Source organism: Rattus rattus, chromosome 6 (genome assembly GCF_011064425.1).
Source record: "Rattus rattus isolate New Zealand chromosome 6, Rrattus_CSIRO_v1, whole genome shotgun sequence".
NCBI lineage: Eukaryota > Metazoa > Chordata > Mammalia > Rodentia > Muridae > Rattus > Rattus rattus.
Window position 1 is genome coordinate 116,318,846 of NC_046159.1, and position 27,321 is coordinate 116,346,166.

General features: G+C 41.5%; 1 protein-coding gene across 1 annotated transcript in view; it reads right to left on the bottom strand.

Moving 5' to 3' along the window:
- Ptprz1 (protein tyrosine phosphatase receptor type Z1) overlaps positions 1-24,242 on the bottom strand; it is a 181,425-nt gene extending 157,183 nt beyond the window's left edge. Inside the window, exon 1 of the mRNA XM_032906900.1 lies at positions 24,011-24,242. Coding sequence (XP_032762791.1) covers positions 24,011-24,068 — 58 coding nt within the window. The 5' untranslated portion in view covers positions 24,069-24,242. The remainder of the gene's footprint in view (positions 1-24,010) is intronic.
- Positions 24,243-27,321: the final 3,079 nt, after the last annotated feature.

A 27,321-nucleotide genomic window follows, 5' to 3' on the forward strand; every position in this document is an offset into this window, starting at 1 on the left:
CCCCTCCACTTTATATTATCTCAAGGGCATAGCCAAGAGGCAGCTGAAAGCTGCATCATAGTCCTGGCTCAGAATTCTCCTACTAAACGGGGTCCTTCCCCAGGTCTAGGATAAATGTCCTCCCTTGTCTCAAGTCCTCAGCTACTCTATTTCTCTTGCTCTGATTTAAGGTGTTCCAGAATCCAAATTTCCCCCTTCTTCCTGCTGGAGCAGAAAGAGAAGTTTGGGAGAGGAGAGGGGAGGGATAGAGAGAGGAAGAGAGAGAGACAGAGTGGCGGAGAGCCACCAAATCAGCACTCTGTTCAAATGAAATCCATGCTTTTTGTAAATTTAACAGTAATAACAAAACTTCCAACAACAGAAAAGCACATGAACTCACAGTCAGGTGAATTTATCTCACATATATTCAGCATTGCATATAAAATGTTGAAAATAATAGATAGCAAAGCAAGAAAGATGCAAAATGTGTATTTGGGGGCTCTGCAACTCACACAGAAATGCATCCCCAAGCACTAGGGCTTGAGTCATGACCAGATATAAGTGCAATTAATGTGAACTTGGATGTGAATGTCTGTGGCTGCTAGGATTTGCAGAAGGAACATGAGATGTTTCTATAACTACTGCTTCAGTTCAGTGAAGGTCACTAATATTGAGTACCTTTTAAAGCTATAAAAATGTTGCTACCTTGTAAGTTGAAAAGTAAGATAGTATGAAAGAGAGGGAAAAAAGTGGTATTGGAATAGTATCACCTAGGAAAACAAATTATAGCCATGAGTTGAGAATTTATGATGGTAAATCTACAGACTGTACATCTTGGACTTTCTGGGTTCTTTCTGGACCATTATCACTTGAAAATTCCTTGTGTATTATGTCATTTGCTACACTATCTCATGGTCTACTTTACTTATTAGTGTGTGTGTATGTTTGTGCTTGTGTGTGCACACATGTGTATGTAGACATTTGTGTGTGTGTGTGTGTGTGTGTGTGTGTATACCCATGCCCATGGAGATATAAAGTTAATGCTTTATGTTTTCCTCATTTACTTTCCACTTTAGTTTTGAGATAAGGTTTCTCGCCAACCCTAGAGCTAATAGGCTAGAAACTTCCAGGATCCTCCCATCTCTGCTAATGGAATTACGAGGTAAGCTGATACACTTGGCTTCTTTTACAAGTCGTGAGAATCTGAACTCAGGTTCTCATGCTTGAATGGCAAGCACATTACCTACTGAGCCATCCCTTCAGCTCCCCTAATTTACTTCTTACTTATGGCTTTGTATTAATTTTTGCTTAAGGCTATTTAACATCAAGTACTTGCTAAAAAGTTCTCATTGACTTTCAGATAGACAATTTTGGCAACAGTACCAAAAAGGTGTGTGTGTGTGTGTGTGTGTGTGTGTGCAGAGAGAGAGAGAGAGAGAGAGAGAGAGAGAGAGAGAGAGAGAGAGAGAGGCAGAGTTACATGACGAATCTCAGGAGATCAGACTGTGGAGATCAGCATCAGAGTGCAGATCTGAGTTATTGCCCAGCACACATGCTTAGATACAGTGTTTGAGCCAAACCCAAGTCCCTAAAGCCTTGGTCAATCCTATCTCACACCTTCACCATGCTCCAATGAAATCCCTTGCCTAATGAGGTAACTCAGAAGAAGTGGGCTTTGTATCTTCACCTGTGAGGATGGTGGAAGCAGCCATCGCCCTGGCCTCAGTTCCTTTCTACTGTCTCACTGGTTTGCCGGGAGCCATCTTAGCTCTAGTAACTGACTCTTCGAGGAGTCACAGAAGCCTGTGGCGCCTTGATCTCCATCTCATTTTTTTCCTTCACAAGGTTGACATCCCCCACAGATTATAAGTAGGTGCTTCTCTTTGTAACAAACATTAGTTTTTAGAGTTGCGTCCACCCTGTCCTAACATAGATTAACAAATCATCCAGCATCATTATTTGAGCTGATTTTACAGTTCCTTCTAAAGAATGTATTCAAATGTATTGCCCCATCAACCTGAGGAAATTGCAGCAATGTAAATGAATTTAGCACTATGCTAGCGTAGAAGTCAATAATATTTTTAAAAACATTCTATTTTTTAAAGATTTGTTTATTTTATTTATATGAGTACACTGTACCTATCTTCAGACACACCAGAAGAAGGCATTGGATCCCATTACAGATTGTTGTGAGCCATCAGGCAGTTGTTGGGAATTGAACTCAGGACCTCGGGAAGAGCAGTCAGTGCTCTTAATGACTGAACTATCTCTCCAGCCTGACAATAGTATTTTTTAAAAGTTAGGGTTGAAAACAAACTTTGACTTCCTCTGTTCTAGAAAATATGGTTTGGACACATAGCAAGCAGATATCTCTTTCAGTTCTATCATGGCTACCCAAACCAGTGGATAACAAGATTTCCCAGAAATTCCTCTAACATTACAACTACCTTCTGAAAACGTGAGAGTGGAGGTCGGAGCAAACATGAGTCCATCTTCTGTTGAGTTCTTCTATACAGTGCATGAATAAACTATGAGACACTCAGGACTTTCTTTCTCATGGTTAAAGAAGTTCCTCTGAAGGGGATTCTTGTTGGTAGGATGAAACCTATAATAGCTGAGCATGTTCTTTGACATGCCACATGCTTCTGTGGATTATTATTCTGTTGAAGTTCATACTTCTTTAGAAGTACCATTTTCTGGAACTGTAGCACTTTAATGTGTCATCAGAGTGTTCTACACTGCATCTAAGAAGATGTTACTTTCCTAGGAAAAGGTTTTATTCTTAAGATGAAAAAACAGATTAATGGGTCTTTAATGTCATAAGATTTTAGAGAAAATAGTAGGAGCTTAAAAGCCTTAGTTGAGTGACTGAATGAAAGTCACACGTAAAAGTATTGACCTTGTTACTATCATGCCTCTCTGCATTCCTGGCCAGACAATCATTTAGCAATTTGTGATCACTAAGACTTTTGCCCAGGAAGCAGCACACAGATTCTATGTTGCCATGGGAAAGATACAGGGAAAGCTGCTGATCATGGACCTGTGACAATAAGGAAGACTGAGGATCATGGCATCTTTGTGACTGACAAGTGTTAAGACAGACAGTGGCCAAGAGGCTACACAAAAATCTGAGTGGCTAACACGATCTAGAGGAAAGAGGAATCTACAGAGGGATGTACAGAAACAAGCACCCACATTTCTGGACACCCACACACTTGAGCTCACTGTGGACACTCACACTCCTGAACTGACTATGGACACCCACACTCCTGAGCTCAGGTTGGACACACACATCCTGAGTTCACCATGGACACCCACACTTCTGAGCTCACCATGGACATCCACATTCCTGAGTTCACCATGGACACCCTCACTCCTGAACTCACTGTGGACACCCACATTTCTGAGAGCACCATAGTAGCACCAAGCCAGAGACCAAATGTCATCTTAAGCAACACAAGATTCTGAGTTTTCAAGAAAAATGCATTTTCTGGTATAGAGGTCAGTTCTTAGTTATATGTTAAAATGAACTGTGTCAAACCAATATCAAACCCTAATTCCTCCTATGATTTTCTGAGAATCTCATTACCCCTGAAGGTGAAAGAGGTTAAAGATAGAGGGCTTGAGAAGAAACAGATTGAGAACAGATTTATACTCTTCCCAATAGTGAATGAACAGAAACTACAGTATTAACAATGTAAAATGAAAACAACAATGTCCACCCCGGTACTATAAAGATCATATGAAAACACAATATTAAATTAATGTCTCAAGAGATCATTTCTAATGTGACGATATTAACCAAGCTATTTCCTCTCCACATATAGGAAATACCCATTTTTATGAAATAAATCCCTGCCAAATTAAAGACTGTAACTTATTGCCAATGGTAAGAAAAATACAGAGTCCATGAGTAAGAAGTGGAAAATGTCTCATCCCTCACAGCCTGTTTCCTATGCTCAGTAAGATATCTACTTTATATGAGTAGAATTATGAGGTATTTCTCTTTCTGTTAGTGACCTTGTTTCACTCTCTAGAATGTTCTTAAAATTCATCAGTGCCACAGCATATGTGATGTGTCCTCTGTTAAAGTTTGAATGAAATTCCACTGCATGCATATGCTAAGGCTGCTCTGTTCTTTTATCATCTGTGAATACTCTTGGCTCAGTAGCTAACATACTCACACTCTCAGATGTAGTGAATGGAAGGGTAGCTTCTGAGACTTTGAGGAGAAGAGCACATGAGTTGATATTTTCTGAGAGTTTCTGAAATTCAAGGTGAAAAGGTTCTGTAGACGTCCTGTGTATAGCATGCTTACAGTGAGGAATACTATCCTGCATAACCAGAACTTTCAAAGCATATGCTTCATGTAATGTAGTTTAAACCCTATTTTATTTTCATAACAAGCACATAATTATTGATATTAATATACTCTTCAAATATATGTGTCATTAGCTGTAGCTATTCAAAGCTCTATTATAAATTTTATTGATTTGGTAATCATTAAAGACATCTACAAGTAGTCAAGGAAAAGATGGATTTGATTGAGAAAAAAAGCAAAACAGTTGACTTTCAAAGAGCCCAGGACATTTAGAGAGTAGGACCCAAACAACGTGTTGGAAACAGTGATACTGACCTTCCAAGGGTACCTTGAGTGGAATGTGTCTGGGGACAATGGGAAGGAACACATCAGGGATGCAGAAAGATAAACTTTTTTGAAGTTTACCTGGCCATAGGAAGGATCTAGTGTTTTGAATTTCTTTGAAAAAATTGTTTTTCGGTCTGATGCAAAGATTGTAGGTTGTAATATGGCCTCTATTTCTCTACATATTAGCCTCTTGGTCAGTGGGTCACAATCCATTTGTGGGTTAGAACAACCCTTTTATAGTGATTGCCAAAGATTGTTGGAAAACACAGATATTTACATTACGACTTATAACAGTAGCAAAATTACAGTTGTGAAATAGCAATGAAAACAATTTATGGTTAGGGGTCACCACAATGTGAGGAACTGTATTGAAGGATTGCAGCCTTAGGACTGTTGACTTAGGTCAATCTGAACCATCTCCAAGTTTCTGAAATCATCGTCTTGAACGAAGAAATCTTTGTTTTTGAGACCAGGAGCACGCAACACTTGAAGGCACATAAAAACGCACCCAATTACAATAAACCCACATCCAGGGGAAGCTCCCACAACATATTAAGAACTAAATATGTACTCTCTCATCATTCATATTTCCTTTCCATGTTTCTCAGTGAATATAAAAATGCCCTGCTTTTTTTGGGCAGGTAAATAGTCTGTAAGAATTTGATAGTGATAATGGTTTTCTTCTTCTAACCTAGTGAACTATTCATATTAAAACAAAATTTTCTCTCTTGGCTTGGGAGGTGTTTCTGTGGATAAAGCACTTGTTGTGCAAGCATGAGGACTTGAGTGTGGATCCTAAGAACCCAGGTAAAGCCAGAGGTGCTGGTCACTTCGTTCCTACAGAAATGGGGGGAGGGGGAACAACCCACAATTGACTTCCTTGGTGTTTCCATTCTCTTCCATAATTAGAGTTTAAATATCTGTCTCCCAAAAGATAAAACTATTGCTATTTCATACTTATCTATAAGGAATCAGGGTGGACAAGATTGAAGCAAATGTGAAGGAAAGCTGCCAATGCTCATTTCTCCCACTAGAATCCATTGTTTCTGAACAGTGTCTGCTTTTGCTCACCCTACTGCCAGGGACACGTGCTATTTTAGTAGAGAAAGGAATAACACTACACCCCTTCAGATGTCTGAACCTCAAAATAAAAAATCTCAAACAAAAGAGAGGAACAATTCATGCAAATGATGTCCCCAGAGTACATAGTTTGCTTCTGTCTTCTACAGTTAAGGGGAGAGATTAGCATTTTAAAAGCGAACGGAAAGCTCAACTGAGAGCTATTATAACATTCAGGATATCTTTTTCTTCTAAGGTCTATTCATGTTCAGAGCCTAAAATTAAACCAGCTTACACGTTGTATGTGAGAGAAACAAGGAACATAAATGATCACCCCAAAGCATCATCTAACACTGGATTTCCAATGTGCTTCACCAATCTGCGTCAATGTGTTAGTGATATAGATGCTACTGTAGTCAAATGACTTGTTTAACAGTTTATTCTGAGCAGTGATTAGAATTTAGGATAAAGACTTTGAAGTTAGGAAGTATTAGAACAGAGTATCATGTCGGTCAACCATTTATTAACCCTGGGAATTTGGCCAAGTTATGGAAAACCTTTTTCCTTACTGTCTTCTAAGTTCAAATTTCTCAGTCACAGCATTAAAGGAGGAAAAGGAAGATCCACTGACTACAAGCGTCACCACACGTCATTGAGAAAACTTATATAAAAGTTATCATGTTATTTGTCATTAAATATGCAGATGCTTTTAGTGAGGAAATTACTAATAAGGTATGTTTATAGGCCAGTGAATATATAGAAGTAGGGAGATGTTCATTAACACATGGTGGACATGGCAAAAATTTGTTAGAACATCGTTGCCTAGATTCCACAGCAGCGAAAGTTAGCTAGGTAGCTGGCCATATTGAATAGATACCACAGTGTCCATTCTTCCTTATAGAAAATGGCTAAATGCTGGCAAAGTGAGGGGCAGCTTCTATACCGCATTTGAAGGGAATCTACAGACCCTCTTGTTTCTCATTTGATGGAGTACTGGTGTGTCTGTGAATCATGCAGCATGTTTGGACAAGGATAGAGCTTGATCCGGAATGGAAGAAAGATCAGCAGATCAAATTAAAGTCTACTGAAATAGTTAAATGATGTCAGTATGGTGTTTGTGTCAGAGTTCTGGCCTACAGACATAAATCCTAGAGACATCATGCAGAAATGGAAGGGTGAGATGGTCAGGCAAGTGTGCAGACAAAGAGGTCTATGTTACTTATCTTTCCGATACTATAACAGAGGTCATCAAAACCTAAAAGGAGAGGTATACTTTGACCCACAGTTTCAAAAGTTTCAGAATATAGTCAATCGAATTCATTGCTCTGGGCCTAAAGCCAATCGGTAGACATGTCAGAAAGAACATGGCGGCTCACGCTGACTTTCTCACAACAGAGGGGTAGAAAGGAGAGGAAGAACAAGAGGTGAAAGTTTAAGCATCACCTGTAAGGACACACCCCCAAGGGCCTCATCTCTTTCCATTACACCTCACCCCATAAAATTTCTAGCCCTTCCCAATGGTGCATATCCTGGAGATCAAACTTTTAGCATACATGCCTTTGGTGGTCAGTTAGGATCCAAACGATAGTACAGCTCAAAGCATGAGCTCTTGGGGTTGTCATGCTAGTGCTGAGGTTATAAGCAGGGTTGAAGATGCTGAGAGATTGCCCTGGGGCATAAGGAAAGGCCTAGGAGACATTTGGGCAGTCAAGAGACCAATGCATTTCCAGAGTTACAATTGCACACTGTGACTCAGCTAAATCATGACAGACAGTGCTGCCCATTACATGTAAGCATGCCAAGGGCACTACTGAGATGGATCAGGGAAGGTTCTTGCAGTGACAGGAGCAGATTTTTGTTCACGATAGGCTCACGAGCAAATGGAAGGAGAGAAAACCCAGATGCTAACTGGAAAATTCTGTCTAAAAGGTTAGCAGTATATGAAAGGCCAGAGATGTGGCAGAGGCAAGGAGAGGAATATTGCTCTCTTTTGTTTTCAGGTGTTTATGTGTATTCATGTGTGAGTGCGGGCACGTGTCTACCATGGCATGTGCATATTATGGCATGTGAATGGACAGCCTTGGCAGTTAGTTCTCACCTTCTACCTTGTTTGAGACAGATGCTCACTGCTTGTTGCAAACTCGGGGCTAGCTGACCCACACATTTCTAGGGATTCTCTGTCCTCCCCTCCTTCCCCCATCTCTCTGTAGGAATTCAGTGACTACAGATGCCTACCAGCACATCTGGCTTTACCTGGGTTCAAAGGATCCACACTCTAGTCCTCGTGCCTGCATTGACAAGGGCTTTATCCACAGAAACATCTCCCAAGCCAAGAGAGAAAAATTTGTTTTAGTGGAGACAGGTCAGCATGTTAAAACTAATCATTAGCATCATCAAATACTAAGCTAGTCACTTGAGGGGAAGCATCCATGCTTTGATTGCTAATGGACATAACGAGTAGACAAAAAGAATCCCATACCTAAAGAGCTACTTCTCCTATGTGAGCATTTGCTCCATGATGACAAGGACCCCCTCCCAGTAATTCAAGGCACTCTTGCTATATTCTCTCCTATTGAATAGTTGCTTCTCCTTTGACGAGAAGGTCATTCAATAGCAAATACTTCTAAAAACAGACTATTTGTAATTTCACAACTGATCTACTTGTCTCTGAACTGTAACTAAAGGTCGGCAAATTTTTCCGAACTCCTCTTACTGAATTTAAGTGGGGCTTTTATTTTACATAAGTAAAAAGCTAAATTCTTCTGGAAGCAGAATAAAAATATTCATTACTTTAAAACTAATGTTAAACCTACCAAATTCATCCCCGGGCTCATGATTGCAAAATTTCAATAATTGAATTCATTCCCTATGTCACTGTGTCTCAAAGCCCAGTTTTTTCCCACACAACCTTAATCATTGCTTATAGATACTAGGCAATTCTTTATTAGCACAAATACTGCTGCTTTTAGTGACTATTTAATGAAATGGTGGCTTTTAAACTTTTAATCACCTCGTTAATATTCTATCAAGCATCACTGTTCCATCAAGCAATCTGCTTTTGAGTTTTACATCTGAGTATTGTAATTATTTCCCTCTGATGTGCTGTTTCCTATTCATTTATATTCCTTAAGGTTGTAGTGGTTGCATTTGAACTCATTAAAACCTACGTTTCAAGTTCTTAAATCTCCTGCAATTCAATATCAGTCTGATTCACACTGAGTTAAAACTAATGTTTTTTACCCCCTGTGTGATTATGTACGCTAGAGAAAATTCTCCACTTGTCCATTAGCCTCCTAACTACTAAGTCACTTGTATGAACAGAATGCTAACTTATGATTCTACTAAACATTTGCCCTGTCTTGGTGGATTTCTATTTGCAGCCATAGAGACCTCTCTATCTATGCCAGAGACACGATGCCAGCAGCTCAGGAACTGAGTAGATGCAAAGTGTGGTGGTTTTAGAATGTCTCTCAGCGCCCCTAAAAGGAACTGGGCACAAGTGTACTATTCACATTTTTTAAAAGACATTGAAATGTCAACAACCCCAGTCCCCTGTCCCATGGAAAAATCAGTTTTGCTCTATAAGTCTCTTATGCTGCTTTAAAAAAATTAAGTACAAACCCAGGACAGAATGAATGGTGACAATACCACTATTGACAGCTGCAGGTAACCCATGGGCATGAGATACACCGCGGTTTCTCTATGCTTGAATCAAACAGGATCCCACATATCTCTAATCTTGTTCTTGGGAAAAAAGGATAAAAGAGGTTGAGGGAAATGCTCTTGGCTGGCACTGACTGGGGTGTTGGAGGGATGAAGAGGTGTTACTGAGAGGGATCCGGTATCGTTTTGTTTCATTAAACGCTGGCTTGACAGGAAACGTAGGGGAAGCTTACCCAAAGAAATGGTGCATCCGCTGGGCAGGCCAAAAAGTAGATTCTCCCACCACTACGTAGAATAAAGAAACTTCTAGTACTCTTTCTCTCATGTTTCTGGCCACAGTGTCATTCTGCCTGTCTTCTGCATTCACTATTGTGCTCTATTCCAATCGCTTAATTTTCTTTCTTAAAAGTCTGAATGCCAAGAGTAAAAGCCCTTAGGAAGTTGTCCATGATTGGGTGCCAATTCGGTTCAAAACCTATATAGATTCTTGGACCTGTTAAAATCAGAATGTGATTTGATTGGCCCACTTTCCATTTACATTTTGATAAATTAGAGGAACTGGGTGAAGTTGAGGGTGAAGTGAATTCTAATTCCCCAGTGCTAAAAGTTGGATCCCAAGTTTCTTAGTCTGCTAAGGAGTGTCTTGAATGTGTTCCTGGGGAACCATCATTAGCTAGATTGTATTAGGTTTTTCTGTCTTCAGTATGATTGTTTGGAAAGAATTGCACTCATATAGACTGCAAAGATATACTAGGTACCTCTTATATAGGCAAGAGGTACATCCCTTATAGCCCAGTGAATGTAAATCTTGAGTTTCCTCAAGAGAAACCAAACTGGAAACAACTGGAATGCACAGTTACGCTGTGAGTGAGTGAGGCAGTGTCCTGAGGGAGCAGTGATGTTCTAGAAGGTTGCAAAGAGGACACAACCAGAGAGATTCAGAAGGTCAGAAGCCACAGAGTGGTAAAGATCTTGAGTCAAGGGGAGCCAGCAACGTACGAGGATTGAAGGAAAGCTTGAGAAGTAACTTGAGTTCTTCAGCTTTGGACGGACTGTGGATACCCTGGGAAGAGCATCACAGGACATCAAAAGTCATGTGAACCTTTGTGTCTTTCCCAGTCTCGACTAGTGTAACATAAAATCTTACCCAATGTCTCCTCAAAGGCTTCTGTGGTCGGAAACTCTGCAAACCTCATTGTGTTTCACTACTGAGGCGGGTTGCAGATTTTCTCCTTAGACTATGAAAGCACAAAGTCTTCTTAGGACATGAGTCCCTTAAGGGATTCCCAAGGCCGTTGCTACACACTTGCAAGAAAATGTTTTTAATGTTGGTCTTGGAGAAACAGTGATTTACATCAAGACCCTAAGATGGATGGATGTTCACTGCATTGCGTCCATTTCCCAGGACGGAAGCAGGCAGATTTCTGATATTTTCATGGCTCTGAGTTGGTTATGTTTCCTACAGTGAAACTTTCCATCTGTGTTTTGGTTAATTATTATGTATTTCTAGGATTTTCAAGTGACGAATAAAGACATACATAATGCATATGAAACCTTTTCATTTCTTATTCCTGAGTCCCTACAAGAAACTTGTGAGGGATAATGGATGGAGATTTCCGCTCCAGTCTACAAGTTCTAAGTTTACATGTGCACATGTTAATATTTTCTCATTGAAAGTTCATAGTTCATCCTTTTAGGGATCAACAGCCAAGCATAATAACGTTGACACAGAAAGTCTGTCAACCTATCTTTGATGACCTATTTTCTATTTGTCTTCTCAAGCAGGGCAATCACTCACACAGACCTCCAGATTTCTACAAGTTTCCATCCAAAGACTCCCGTCAAATATCCAGCCTTCCCATGTTTTTATAGGTGGAAACTTACAGCACAGAAGCACACTTTGCCAGCAGGAGACCTAACTGCCTCATAGGAGAAGGACTTAGCAGTTAAGCTCACAGTAGAGAAAGTAGGCGAGCATTTCATCTTCGCCTGCCTGAATACCATCGTGTCTAATAAAATTTCAAAAGTTGAAAGAGATAAAGACACCCCCCTCCTGGTCTTCCAGTTTACAGGTGCTGCAGGATTTCCACTTTTCAATGTAGAAAATGAGGATGCTGAGAGAAACTGCTTCCAAGCAGTGAACCAGAAGGCTGTCTTATAGGCATCTTGCCATGGGCAGAGAGGTTTGTATAAAATCCAGAATCCACCGAGGAGCACGCAAGCATTTTGTGTTTTGATTAATCCTGCCAAGAATCCTGAACAGTTAGAAAGTGCTGAAAGATTAGCAAGAAAATATCATGGAATCACTGTCAAGATGGCGGCATCCCTGGGCACTTTATCTGGTGGAATAGATGGAGTCCAGATTGTGCTGTGTCTTATAGGATTCAGGGCAGCGTGCCCTAGTCACTCGTGCCTAATTAAATGTGATTTCACTCTTTACAAAATCTACGTAGCAGACAGCATTGCTATCTATGTTCATACTTTTTCTAGAGAAGCCTAAAATTACAGGTTTCCTGGCCAACTGTCTAACATCGTAGCATATGGAGCTGACATTCGTGGCATAAGGGCAGCTCCCTCTGTCCACAGTTAGGCTTCATGATAGAACAGGTCTAACCTTACAAGTCATGTGACGTGGGACAGAATGTGCATGAAGAAGGTTTAACTTCTACATTTATTTGAATGTATTCTTAGCTACACAATTATTTTGAATGTGATGGGAGGAATACTGAAAAATAAACGCATTTCAGGGTACAGATGCAAAACTCGGTGAACTTTTGCTCAAGAACAGGAGTATACAAGCTACATATGACATTAATAATGTATATTTTTTCTGTTTTTCCTCTCCTTCCCTCCCTCCCTCCCTCCCTCCTTCCTTCCCTCCCTCCCTCCCTCCGTCCCTTCCTTCCTCCCTCCCTCCCTCCTTCCTTTCCCTTTGCTTTTGGTTTGTCGTTCTTGTTTGTTGTTTTTGAGACAAGGTCTTATGCTACAGCCTTGGCTGGAGTGGAACTTGTTATACAGACCACGCTGGTCTCAAATGCATAAACATCTGCTGGCCGCAGAAAAGACAGAGGGACGCAACAGAGGCTTATGTTATAAACTGAAACAGCAAACCGTCTCGTACAAAAGAAGGAAAGAGGGGCTGCTCACGAACTCGCATGCCTTTTACGAAGTGTATTTACATCTTTTATTTTTACTTCTTCTTTTTCTGACACCACCATATTACATTTTGTATCTGTAACCAGATTTACCCCTTAAAGATGGAAATACTGATTCAAGCCCAAGTGTGTTACTGAGCACACAGACTCCTCAGTGAGCTCTTGCTAAGTACCACGTAGCTTCACTTCTCTAACTAGACCCATCCCCTGTGGAGATGGCAGGACTGACTCAGGTCACAGGGAGCAATGGACATTCTGCTTGTTTTTCTTCCTCTTAGGTCCAGGAACACTTCAGGCCCAGAACTATCAGAGCATGGCTAGAGAGATAGCTCGGCAGTTGACAGTACTTGCTGCTCTTTGAGAGGACCCAAGTTTGGATCCTAGCACCCACTTCAGGAAGCTCACAGCTGGCTGTAACGCCATCCAGCTCCAGGAAATCTGATGCCATCCTCTGGCTTCCACAGACATGGATATAAGAGGCATAATTTTCACACAGATACTCATGCATACATATAAATAAAAATAATAAAATGAAATCTTTAAAAGAAATCAAAGTGTGTGCTAGAATTAATCTGAATAGTTTTCATAAAAATACTGATTTAATACTTAAAGACTCTTGAGTAACAAGAAACATACATATGTAATTATTCCTCTTCATAGGAACATGTATTTATAGATCTTCATTAATTTATGCATGACTACATATGTCTATATAACCATATATTTATAACATGGTTGGATAACTGTAAATATATGACTATTATGTACTACTTTCCATTATGAAAGTCATCAAACAAAAACTGTCCACAACCAAACATATCTTATATACAGTCAATAATTTTTAATAGATTTTCACTTTGCAATCAAATCCTATATAGCACAATATACTATATTTTTAATTACTTATGGAAACATGAGCTTATATTTCAATTACCTATGGTAAAATAAACTTATATTTTGGTTTTGCTACTACTTTCTTCCTTTCCTAAGTTATAAGATTCCTCAGCTTATTATTTCATATATCATAAATATATCTTAAAGAGACATACAGTAAATAATAAAATTTGATTGCATTGTTCAATAATTAACAACCACACGTCAACCTTGATGTGCAAGCGTGAAGTTTTGAGCTCGAATTTCCAGAAAGAATCTACATCAAAAGTCTGCATGATAACATGGTCTGTAATCCCAGAGTTCCTTCCGCAAGAATAGGAGGCAGAGATGGAGAATTCCCAGCAGCTTGTGAGCCAACCAGACTGGATCGTGCAGGAGCAAATAACAACAGCAGAAAGGATTCACTCACAATCAAGGTGGATGGAAATAAATGCTACCCCAGGTCCTAGGTTGTCCTCTGACCCTTTCCTGCGTGCCATGGCGAGCACAGACTACACACACAGCATTGCGTGCTCCTCTCTTCCTCCCTTCCTTCCTCTCAAGAATAAACTTCAAAGCAAAACCAGGGAAGCACAGTCTATAGATTGTTTTCTCTTACTCTGTCTTCAATGTGCAGCCTGCACTGTAAGCAGTTTCCAGAGACACGAGTTTATGAGAGATGGCTATGATGTACGTCAGTTCATGTGAACTCATGGATAATTATGAAAACTACTGTACCAGCAGCCTACTGGCTGCCCCACTACAGGAGTGTGTGTGTGCTCACTGTGGAAAGGACACACACGTGGGTGTTGGAAGTCCATAAACGGAACTGTGTTGAGATGGGTGCTGCAGATGGACCTGACGCCATCGATCTGTTCGCATCCTTTCGCCCCTAAAATGGTGTTTGCTTTGGTAAAGTTCTAACTGTGATCTCCACAAGCAGCAGACTCTGCCCAGATGGCTGCCCAAGTCACCGAGCTAATCAGTTTGGAGGGATGTCTCGCCTCAAGGCCCCAGGCTCATTTTAACCTTAGTTTTACTATTTAATCAATACATAAGCTCATGCTATGACCCTCTCTCTCTCCCCACTGTGTCTTTATCAGCAGCTCCTATAGAGCTGTGTCAGATTGCTGTCTGCACATTTCCTTCTTGCCTATCTCTCTGACTCCCTCTGTTTCTTGCTACATCTTTACTTTCCCAGACCAGACACTCCCTCAAGGATCACGAATACCTTGTTTTCAGACAATGGCATCATATGCTATCAGATACACCGATTCTATTTAAGTCAAGTGAAGTGATATGTGTGTGTGTGTGTGTGTGTGTGTGTGTGTGTGTGTGTGTGTGTGTGTGTGTGTGTGTGTGAAAGTGCTTGCTAGGCCTCAAAGTGGCTTGTGAGGATGCTATGGTCCTGTCACACACTGAACCACCAAGAAAATTCCACAGTAATGCCACTGAAGCAGCCTTACGTCCTGTCTCAATGTGCTTCAGTCACCCTCCTCTGATATGTGAGTTGTCCCATAATTCTATAGACCTGAGCAGGGGCAATGGGTCAATGGGGAGCTTGCTGTAAAAGAGTGAGATCTCCAATATCGACATCAAAGTCTGGCGTGAGGGTGTATGCCTATAACCCCAGCGCTGAGAAGTAGGCAGGTGGAGCTCTGCGATTTACTGACCAGCTAAAATGGCAAGAACTGGGCTCAGTGAGAAACCCTGTCTCAAAACAGAAGGCAGAAAAGTGAGGTGAGAAAATATCCTAACATCAACCTCTGGCTCCCACATGTGTCCATGAAGGTGAACACACCCGCCAAGGGGGCCAGGGAAGCATACTACATACAAATAACCCTCCCTACCCCCACACACCTCTCTCTCTGTCTTCTCCTCCTCCTCCCTCTCTCTTACATACACATAGAAATATAGTAGTAGTAAGAATATTTTTAAAGTCTAAATTTAAAATATATATGGATTTCTCAAGCAATTTTATTGTTCGAAATCCTGCGGTCACGCTCCATTGTGGTAGATAAATGTCAGTTCCAAACTTTTCAAGCAGCTGTGGGAAATCTTCCCTACTATTTGAGAATGTGTATTGCTATTCATCCACCCAAATCATTGTTTCTTTCCAAATACCACATTTTGATTCTCTTTTATGCTTCTGTGAATTCTTTGTTGGCCCTTATGCCTTTTTGCTCTCATAGTGACCCTGAAAGTTCATCCTTCTGCATGGTGTACAAAGGGTTCTGTCTTCCTAGAGGTGGATTAAAACCATATATATATATATGATATATATATATATATATATATATACCCACACAATCCATATGCAAAGTTTTCCATGCTAGAAAGCTCCTTTTATATATTGTGAAATTTAGATTAACCAGTATGAGTATGTAAATTTCATCTCTCTGGAGGAATCTTTATCTCAAAGAATATTCTTCGTCAAGACCCACTGCATCTGTTTGTGCTTATGTTATCATTACTGAGTATTAGTGTATTGAGGAAGGAATCTGACCATCTAGGTAAGCCCATTATTAGCTTTTAAGTGGAAGTTACTAGGGCTTTTCAAACACTGTAAAATGCAGATAGCCAAGACATGATAAATAATTGATATTTTTATAAATGTTTTCATTTATAATTCATACAATGATAATTTTTAGAGACAACATAAAATAGATAAAATAGAAGAGGGATATAGCTAAATCTTGTAGTAACTTAATGAGTAGAAAACACTAACACTAACTAGTTCTACTGAATAATTCATGAAGAAGACAATACTGGTTACCACTAAGAATATGCATCATTGGCAAATGAAAAGATAATAGACTTGAATCTTTGTATCAACTCCAAGGCTCTTGCCTTCCTAAGTCTGGCTTGTGGATTCTGAGGTCAATGCTTCAGTCCATACACCTCTTCTAGGGTTACTCTGAAACTGAAACTACCTTCAGAAGAGGAAAGAGGGCTGGGACATTTTCCAGGGCCTTTGTCCCTTGCAACTGGTTTTGTTTTAGCAAGCACATAACGTGCCAGTGTCTCGACCTGCAGAAAAACGAACTAAGATTAGTAGTATCATGAGGTTGGCCTAGATCTGTGGTTTTCGAGCCCTGACTGTGTCCTCCAGTCACCTGAAGTGTTTTAAGAAAACATCTATACTTCACTAAGGTATTCAGAAGCTACAGTGTGCTGAACTAGAAGTTGTTTGCATGTGTTGCTTAGCTCAGGGTACTGTAACAAAATACTTTAGGGTAGATGCGTAAAACAACAAGCATTTGTTTCTTGCAGTTTTGAAAACTAGAAAGTCCAATATCAAAGGGTCAAAAGATTTGATCCTGATGAAGGCTTCCTATGGCTTACAGATGGCTGACTTCTTGCTGTGCCTTTACAGGATGGAAAAAGACACTGCTCTTGTCTCTTCTCTCTAAGGTCATTAATTCCTTTTGTGAGAGCGTGGACCTCATGACCTATTTACTCACCAGAAATCTCATTTCCAAGTACCACAGTCCTGACTGGGATTCAACATAGAATTTGGACAGGAAGCACACAATCATACCTGGCAAGTCTAAAGTGTGGCCAAGATTAAAAGCTCATGATTTCAGAGAAGGTCTGTCAACACTTTTACAAGGAGATAAACATGAGACTAATGTCTTACCTGTTCCTCAACACCATGCTGATGGCTCCTGTGGGAAGACCTTGATTTTAACCCAACTCTACATAGCAGGCAACACCTTTACGTGTTCTATTCAAGAAAATGTGTAGATGAAAGTGTATGACAATTTAGTTGCAGAAATCAGATTTAATCCAGTGATGATGTGATTGAAAACCCTGAGAACATCGGGAAGGGTATTTGTAACTATCCACCCAGCATTTCAATGTATGTGATCAGAAATCACACAGGAACAATGATATCTGCTTTAAATGGTCACTTTTTTTTTCAAGGATTTTTTTCTATTTATTCCTATTCAAGATACTGAGTTAATGAGTTCCAGTAAAGGTCTAGTAGTAAGATCCATGCTTAGAAAAAGAGAGAGAGGGGGTGGGGAGAAACAAGTCTCCAAGAATGAAAACCTACCTGAAGCCTAGTCACTCTTATAAACACTTTAACCCAACTTCCTTCCTTCCAACGCATGAGTGAATTGTTCTTTCCAAAAATATAAAGAACATTATTTCCAAGGAAACTTATAAAATGCATGCCTTATGAAGATTCGCACAAAATGACTCACTCTTATTGAATCAAACCAGCAAGTTCACATCAACCAAGACCTGAATAATCGAGTTTACTTTAACATCTGAGCAAATATCAGAAGAAATAAAGGACAATGAGGCCTATTTTTAACATACAGGAATTTTGAGTAGAAGCATCTGTTGACCTATCCTTTTAAGATTATGCTAACTACCAAGCCCTCCAAATTATATTAGCAAAGGAAAAATATGTTTGCTAATGACATCAAATACCATCAATTTCCTCCCTAGCCAACTCTTCATCAATATGTGGGGAAAAAATGTGCCAAGTGTATTTGATTATTTAAATCCATGCTCAAAGGAAGTAAAGATTAAAGAAGAAATACCATCAAAATGAAAAAGAAGTAAAGAGGGAGGGGAATATTGAGAAGAATATCAGAAAAATATAAAATCATAAATTTCATAAAATATCATGAAAGATCAGATCTCCTTAACTTCTCCTTTAGAACCATGTGACAACATCTCCCCTGTCCCAAATCCCACCCAACTGAATTTAGCTCCATTAAAAAAAAAAAGAAGCATACTCAACACAGGCTATGTGTAGGGCTAAGCTATGCCCTATAATTCATCTCCAGGATTAATAAGAAACTGATAGAAGAACTGTTAAAATCATATGTCTTGAGATGTTACTATACTTCCTGTCCACATTTCTATTGTTTTGTTTTCGAAAGTATCTTGGGCCACCAACCTTTCCCTAACCCTAACCCTAACCAACACTAATCCTCTTTATGATTTATCCAATATCATGGTTTGGTTTGATAGAAAGTAAAATTCTTATGCATAAGATCCTTTTTAAAAAATTCCTGACCATTCTTCATCCCCTTGTCCTCTTCTCAGTAACACGAGCGCGCGCGCGCGCACACACACACACACACACACACACACACACACACACACAAACTCACCCTGAACCCTGGAACACAGCCAGGCTCGCTCATATCAACTCATTCACAATTAAATGCTCACTTCTGGCTACCCTGGCAACTGTCCATGCACTATTAAGCACAGGTACTTTACTTTCTATGTACATATAGTGTCTGGATCTAGGTAATCTTTAAAGGACATCTGAGAGAATCATGGAAAATTGGGCTCTGGTGCCAGAACAGGCATTAATGATGAACAGGTCAAGATGATGCTGACCAAAGTGTTGACCTAAAAGAGAATCAAGACAGAAATCAGCTGATCTCGAGAACATAAAGGTAACACGGCCTTGAGCATTAAGGACTAACTAAATATGTCCTCTAGGTGCCCTGTCTAAGAAGCTAATGATGAACACAACACCGTCTTGAGAAGCTGCTCCAGTTGGGAAGGCAGGCAGACTATATAAAAATAGAGGACGTAGTAAAAAAAAAGATTTTGAAGAACGTAGTGTGAGAACAGATCACTCACACGTAAACCACCCGTTGTGAATTCCAATTTATGAGGAAATGGACATTTAAGTTTCTTTAGCTGTTACGCATAACCATCATCATGTCTCAAGTTGTTTGTCCAGTTGACATAATGCAGCCCAGAAATAATCACCATGAATCAACAATTCAAATAATTCTAATGACTTTAGAATTCCTTTCTAGTTGAGTCGATAACTTCTCAAGAGGCCAAAAACATGATTTTGTTTATTATTGTCTTAAAACAGTGCTTTTCTGTGGCTATTCTTTATATTGTGTGTTCAGGTACACACAAGCACATGTGTGTGCACATATATAGAGGTCAAAGGATAACCTCAGGGGTCATTCCTCTGACCTCTCACTTCCTTTTGAGACAGGGTCTTTCATGGCCTAGAGCTTTGTGTAGTAGGCCAGGGTGTTTGTTCAGTAGGCTCTAGGGTTAGGCTCTATCTCTCATCTCAACCATCACTAGGATTACAACCACAAACCAGCACATGTAGCTTTTATATGGACTCTGAGAATCCAAACTGGGGTCCTCACATTTACGAGGTAAGCCTTTTGACATCTGCACGATCATCTCCCAATCAGTAGATTGAGAAGACTATCAGAAAAATATCATAATGAAAGACCAAATCACCTTAATTTCTCCTTTAGAGCCATGTGACAATATCTCCCCTGTCCCAGGTCAGATACATACATATATGTATATTACTTAAATAGTAGAATGTATTTATACATACTTATATTACTTGTATATTTGAGACTTAACACATTTAATGCATTCACAGACTGTTCTTCTCAACTGGTTGTCAATATAGAGTCTGAGAAGCGAGAACTAGCATTTGGGGAATGTATTTATTGATGCTGTTGCTGTATTGAGACAGTTTCATACCCCTTGGTAGAAAAGGCTGTTGTCTTGAAGTTCACTACCTAACCAGAGGTGGTCTTGAACTTAGAGCAACCCTCCAGCCTCAGCCTATCAGGTGGTGGGATTCATGCGTCACTCAAAAATGAGATCTCTTAAAGGTCTTCGGTATGGGTTGACTCAGAACAGGTGGGTAGGGGGCACATGTGTCAGGTCTCTGTGCTTAGCACTGTTGGGATCTTAGTATGCAGCCGACGACAGTGAAGGAAGATAGACAGTAGTATATGGGGGCTGCCTTCCTTGTGTGATCTACGGCTTTGTTACTATTTTCAAGATTGCATTGAGGCAATTGTCATTGTTACCTAAAATGATAGACTGTCCTTAAATAAAAAAAAAAAGGCTATATGGGAACATATGAGAAAAGTCACTGAGTACATTTTCAAGACAGCAAACAGGACTGAAATTCTGCATTTCCTCCTGGGAAGTAAGCCTGCAAATTCTCAACAGGAAAAGCTATCCTCCAGAGGGAACACAGAAAATGTCACCAAGGTGTGACTTGGAAGGTAGAGGCAGGGAGAACAGGAGTTCAAGATCATCCTTGGCTACAGTAGTTTTAAAGGCCTGCCTGATTCGTAAGACCCTGTCTAAAACAAAACTAATAAACAAAAAAGTCAAAAGACAAACTGCAGAAAACAAGGTCTCTGACTTGGAAGAGAAAAAGATCGCCTAGGCTGTGTGATGCTAGAAAAGTCATGTTAGTTCTGTGTGCCTGTTTCCTTATCTGTGTTGAGGAAAGCAATGGGAAGTTGGATGCTACCATCATGGGGATGGCACTGAGTGAATGCTGGAGCTGTTGGCAGGTGGATCTAGAGCACAAACTTCATGTCCACAAAGCCTTTCCCCAACGTGCTGATGGCTTGGCTGATGGTCCCTAACATACTGTAGGCTTGACTGACAGAGCCATTTCAAAAAATAAAAAAAGGTTAGCAAACAAGCACTCAAATTGAGCTCCCAAGACAGATCTACTCAGAGCTTCCTGAAGTTTGAGGGCTGGGGAAACAGCTTGTACTTCCAGGAAAAAAAAATAAGTCTTTTACCAGAAGCAAAATTGTCACAACATACACTTTTAAGCAAGATCCCTCATTTCTCTTATAGACGTGCAAGTAGAAATGAATTTACTGATGAAGTGATCTCTCCTACAAACTCCCTCTTTGAGAACAGTCTTGCTGTGCAGAGAAACGGAGATCCCAAGTGCAGAAAGGTATTCTCATGCAAGCCAAACGTAATACATTTCCTGAATGGGGACCAGTTATTATTTGGGGGAAGCAGGAGTGTTTTGTGTTCACGGTATGACTTGCTATAGAGGACAAATGGAGTCAGAACTGAAAAGACCCCTGGAACCACACCCAGAGTGACTGACGTCATAATTGCTGCAGGGGCCATAAGGCTAATCCATTTTTAATGTGGCCCCACATTAAAATGTGTCAGGCAGGTCCCACAGCAATGAGATCTGACAAGGTTTAGAATGAGGTACATTACCTGTTTGACAAGAGTGTGTGTGTGTGCCTTGATGCAGCTCTAGAACTTGCTTACTTCTAGATCTCAAGGTCTCACGAGTGAAAAACCCCTTGGTTCCCCCCCATGATTCACAATCTTACCTTCTTATGGGAAACTACCCTGATTACAGAGGTGTGTGTGTCATTGTAAACAATAAGTACCTTGGCGAATTCTCAAACATCCCTGGATAATGGTGAGCAAGGTGGTCTAATTATGTCAGAATAGCCACCTGCACCACCACCTCAGCCAGTCCTCAGACCTTTTATTGAGCACCTCTAACGGGTGGCATGGTACCTAGAAGGCTCCAAAGACACTGAAGATGAGAAATAGTTACATCCAGGAACACTGATGTCTATATGGGGGGGGGGTGGCATTATAAAGGGGAGGCTGAATTTTTCATTCATAGATAATGTGCCTCGCATTCCACAATATGCCACCCCCAAGGTCAATATTTCCATCCAATTTGCCAATGTCTCTAGGACAGCTTGTTGATAGCAACGTAAAGGGGGCTGGTTTAAAATGGTGAAGGATACGACGTATGCATCACATAGTAGTAGTAGTAGTAGTAAGAGGAGGAGGAGGAGGAGGAGGAGGAGGAGAGAGAGAGAGAGAGAGAGAGAGAGAGAGAGAGAGAGAACACTAAAGCATATTTCACTTCGAATAGACAGGCTTAGATTTAAATGCTATTGCATAAGCTTATAACAGTCGAACGGTGCACTCGGTTCCTTCCCCGTATGTTTTATATCGTCAAAGGCATGTGTCCAACCAGCCAAAATGTGTGCAGTCCTAAGCAGGCTACAAATAATGCCTTACTATGGAAAAATAAAGAGCAACTTTGCAAATACGTGATTTGCATATAGTGGGATCTGTCTCAGTCATAAAAACGGACGAGGGCTGATACATGCTAAGACATGAGTAAACCCTGAAAACATTCTGCTAAGTGAATGAAGCCAGGCAAAATCCCACTGCAGGTTTCCTGATTCTGTTCAGATAAAATGCCCAGAGCAGGCAGACCAATAGACACAGAACCTGAGCAAGAAACCTCAGTTAACGTGAAAGGAGGGCTGATTACATGCTCTGGGGTCAGAGGTCGGCGATGGCAGACAACTCTGTGACTGTGGCAAATACCAATGAACATCATGCTTCGAACAGATAAATTGTATGGCCACTGATGTTTTTCCTCAATTAAAGCCATTCCTGATGTAGTCTTGGGCTTTGGGTTTTGCTGAAGCGCAGAGTAATACTGTACATTGCTTCCCTAATTCTGTGAGATCTCTTTAAAAGATAATTTTAAGTAGCAAGAGGACCTGGCTTTGTTGCTACAATGTCTGTGACTGCAATGAGGAAATGTCAGTTCAACAGGTGTGGATTGGAAGCAGACTCAACAATCGACTTCAAGTCTCCCCAATCCTGGAAGATCAGGGGCTCCAGCCGCTGAGTGGCTACCGGCAAGGCTATGACCAAGTCAGCCTTGAGCATTTTCACCAAGCCTTAGGGATTGAAGTTAGGTGAATACACGGAGTGAATCACGAGCATCATCACCATAGTGATCTACACAATTCTTTTTTTTTTTTTTTTGCAGCAGTCAGAACTAGAAATGATTTCTGTTTGCAAAGGTTATGGTGCTAAGAGGAGCACCACCCATTGGGTTGGAAATGCATATTTAATGTATCCTTTATTATAAATAATCTAAAATTTAAAAGTAGGGTTATAGAACTGATAGGAGCTAAACAGTTATACTCACAGATCGAGGTACATATTCTAATTTTTAGGTTAATGGCTCCATTTGAAAGGGGCTTTTAATAATTAAAATAACGAAACAAAACAACAAGAAACAAAAGACACGTTTTCCTTTTTTTCCTTTTGGAAACCTGAATCTGCATCCCCATCCCAAGTAAATATTCACAGTGCTGACTACAGAGTGTAATCTCTATTTAATATGTGTATAGTTCGGAAGGCTGCGAGAAGGCACTGTGTACCGTAAGCCCATCACCTGCAGCTCTTCTCTCTGGAAGCTGGGGCACAATGCTCACAGAGATTTGACTGGAACTTTTTTGTAAGTGACTGTCTGGACTTGAACGTGACTAAATTGAAAGTACTAGAAAAGTCAGGTTGGTGCTTGTTCAGCTCAGTGCCTCTCAGGTGCGTATGCGTAATTCAAGTCAGACACGTGTGCCTTCCGTTCAAGTCCACAGTCCTGGCAACGTAAAAATGAACGCTGAGGTCGCAGCCCCTCGCCACCGCTGTATTGTATTTCAAGTCACTGACTCATCCTCTTATGTAGGTCTACAAAGGCTATTCCCACAGTTTGCAACATGGAGAAGAGCGCGCGCGCGCGCGAGAGAGAGAGGGGGGACTCTGACTGGGTGACCTCCCGTGTCCAGGTGTCCTGACCACACGAGTCTCAGTAGGGGGACTTAGCAGGTGGTGGCGGCGCAGTTGGGGGGGGGGGGGGAGCAGTCCGCGGAGGTGACATCGAGAGGTTCAGAGTAACTTCCTGGGGTGCTGCCGACAATTCTGAATCCACCCCCCCCCCAAAGCCGCGTCCCAGAGACTGAGCCCCGCGCGGCCGCCCCACCGAGGTCCTATCACTTACCCAGGCGACACACGCACAGTAGCTGAACGCACGCGAGGAAGCTCTGCAGGATTCGCATCTCCAGCCGGGTCTGCGGCCCCTCGCCAGCCGCAGGGGTACAGCTTAGGGTGCAGAGAGTGGGAACACGGAGACAGGGGACGCCGGTGACTGGCCAGGGTCTAGGTGGACGTGTGATCGAGGGAGAGAGAGAGAGAGAGAGAGAGAGAGAGAGAGAGAGAGAGAGAGAGAGAGAGAGAGAGAGACCATAGAGCCAGGTGACGAGGGGCGGGGGACTGAGCCCGGGCCAAGCGGGCTTTGGGGGGACGCTGTCCCTGCCTGAGCGGGCTGCAGCGGCCAGGATCTGAGCGCTGGCAGCACAGCGGCGCGGGATTGCGGGGACGCGCTCCGGGCTGGGCACGCGCAGCGCGCGGGGGCCGGGGTCGCGCAGCGGCAGAAGAGGGGCGTGGCGGAGCCCAGCCTGTCCCAGCCCCACGCCCCTCCCCCGCCCGGGGCTGGAGGTGGAGTGGAACCCGCTGGGGCTTAGAATCTTCGCGGAGAAAAAGGTCTCTTCATTAAGGCTCCTTCATCCCCCTAGGAAAACACAAGAGCAGGCTGGGTCCCCATTGTCCCGCACAGCTTGGGGCTGACCTTTTGGCTTCACCCCTGGGAAAGTCTTTTTTTCTTTTGTTTCTTGTCGTCTCTGCAGTTACCAAGCAGATCCTATCAGGAAGGGGTGAAGGGAGCCTGGGTAAACTGAGCTTCCCCCAACCCCTTTCCATTTCCTTAGTAAGTAAAGTAGTTCCAGCCCCCATTACCATCAGGGTAGTTAAGTCCAATCATTTCCAGCCCTGTTGTGACCATTCGGTCCTGGCTGACCCTTCATTAGACCCCAATCATTCTGCCATGCTGTGCACAGCTGTGGGGAACTCGCAACACTGCCCTGGTCCTGCTGGACAGAACTCCCCAAGTGTCTCTTTGCACAGGGTCCTCCTGCAGGAAGATTTTTTTAATTGCTTGATTGAAGGGTACATAAAATAAATATAATACACACCTTGTGCTTTCGCAGAGCTGAGCATGCCTTTTTCTCCTTAGGAGCCTGTTTCTATGGAGGTGTTTGTTTGCTGTGTAGGGCTGTGAGCGCTATAACCTGAACTCCAGGCTTGGGGGTAGGGAGTTTTAATAGGTATTCCTGAAATGTTTGTTAAATTATGTTGAGGTCCACGTGAAACAAGTTAACTGGTGGTGATGTCAGCCAATAGCCTAAACATATTCGCGAGATTTTCATATACATGATGTGGTTTAGTTATTGGTCCATTTTACACTGATAAGAGATTCTATTCGTAACCTTTCAGGAGTCACATTCAAAGGCACAGAAAACCAAGTTCTGGAATTATCCCCGGTACTCAGTTTGATGTCGGGATCTGTACAGCATGTACTCTTGTGTTCTGTTATTGTCTCAAAGCCAGTGCTGTAGCTTTATAAAATTCAAAGGATGCTTAATGCATACAAATTGGAATTCCAAGTCCGTTTCAGCTGTGACTCCCAGTTCTCACAGAATTCCCACTGCCTCTGAACACTGGGCTCAATGTACAGGGCTAATGATGCAGCTTGCTATCGATTTGTGGATGGTGAATGCACTGTAGTCCTGAAAGGACAGATCTCGACGCTAGAGTATTTGTTTAGGAACGCATATATATCAGTATAAGAAGTTGACCCTTGATCCTGTTCTTCCCATGCATAGAAATAGAAATGCCCCGAGGATTACAACAGAGATTGAGAGTTTCCATAAGAGAAGAGAATTTCTGGTCATTTTTACTAACATAACAACAGGTGTGTATGTCCACTGGAAATGCACCCAGAGTCCAGAAAAAAAAAAAAGTATTTATTGAATGTGAGCTGGAGTGAACAGGGACATTTTCTTAGAGATGCGCAGAAAGGACTGTTGGAGAATCCGATTATCAAACAGGCTGGAGACCAAACTGAAAGTCACTGAAGCCACATGCATATTGAAGGCACTGCGATTTCCAGCAGACCGAGAATGCTCAAACTACGGCAAGCATTGATTTCCTTGTGAGGAAGCTTGTTAGTTGAAATGCTGAGCCTTCTCACTTGGAACGCCTAGGGAACCACAGAAGGAACTTCAACTGCTTGGTAGAGGTACATGCGAGATGGCTCAGTGGATAAAGACACTAGCCCCACAAAGACGTGACTTTCATAGATCGCCCTCTTTCTATTCAAATGCTGTGGCATGCACCCCTCCCAAATAAATAAATAAATAAATAAATAAATAAATAAATAAATAAATAAATAAATGTAAAATTAAAGTAGAGTAGAAGCTAAGTTCGCACGGGGACAACATATGTAGTATAGTACATCTCAATTATCAAGTGTTGTCCACTAGCCCGGGAGAATAGTCCAGGAATAAGAACGACTGTTAGCCTTTCATTAGCTGGCATTAGAGTTGATTAACCAAACCAGGCCCCGGTAGAAGCTAAAGGTTCTCACGAAGAGCAAATAGGTAAATCTATGATCCCTGATAACTCCATTCTCATAGTTGAGAATATGGTCAGTCACCTGTGAAGGCACGAAAGCCAGCACTGGGGTTTGTAGGGGAAACAGAATGTCAACTAATTCTCAGAGTGACAGCAAGGAGAAGTTGAGCTGGAGGAGCAGCTGCTGTGGCTCTGATCGTTCTGTGGAGGGGTGATGAAGAGGAAGGTTGAAGTCCTTGAGAAGCAGGCCATTGAGGCAGCTCAGTGGGAGGAGAAGACATGGAATGAGCATCAGGAACCTACTGTCTCATTCCACAAATTCTGACAAGTATCATCTGACTGGTGTACATTAGCTGTTGCGAGTCCATTGCGAGGCATACAATCACATGGCGTCAGGTCGGGCATCGTGGCACACGTCTTTAAAACCAGCACCTAGGAAGCAGAGATAGGCTGATCTCTGAGTGTTCGAGACCAGCCTGGTGTACATAGTGACTTCCAAGACAGCTAGGGCCACATAAAGGTATTCTGTCTCAGAAACACACACACACACACACACACACACACACACACACACACACACACACCATATGCCTCATATAGAGTCTGAATATATGTTGATATATGCATATATGTAATATATATGCACAATGCCTATATGAAATATATACATACAAACATACATTTGATCAGAAATAGACACAGAATAAAGATTCATTTGATCATTGTTTATATATAATCCTAGAGGATGCTGGGTAATCCAAAGCCCTGGAAGCATCATCATCGTCACTCTCAGATGTTTAACCTACCACTGAATGTTGAAACAAAAGAAGGAATCATGTC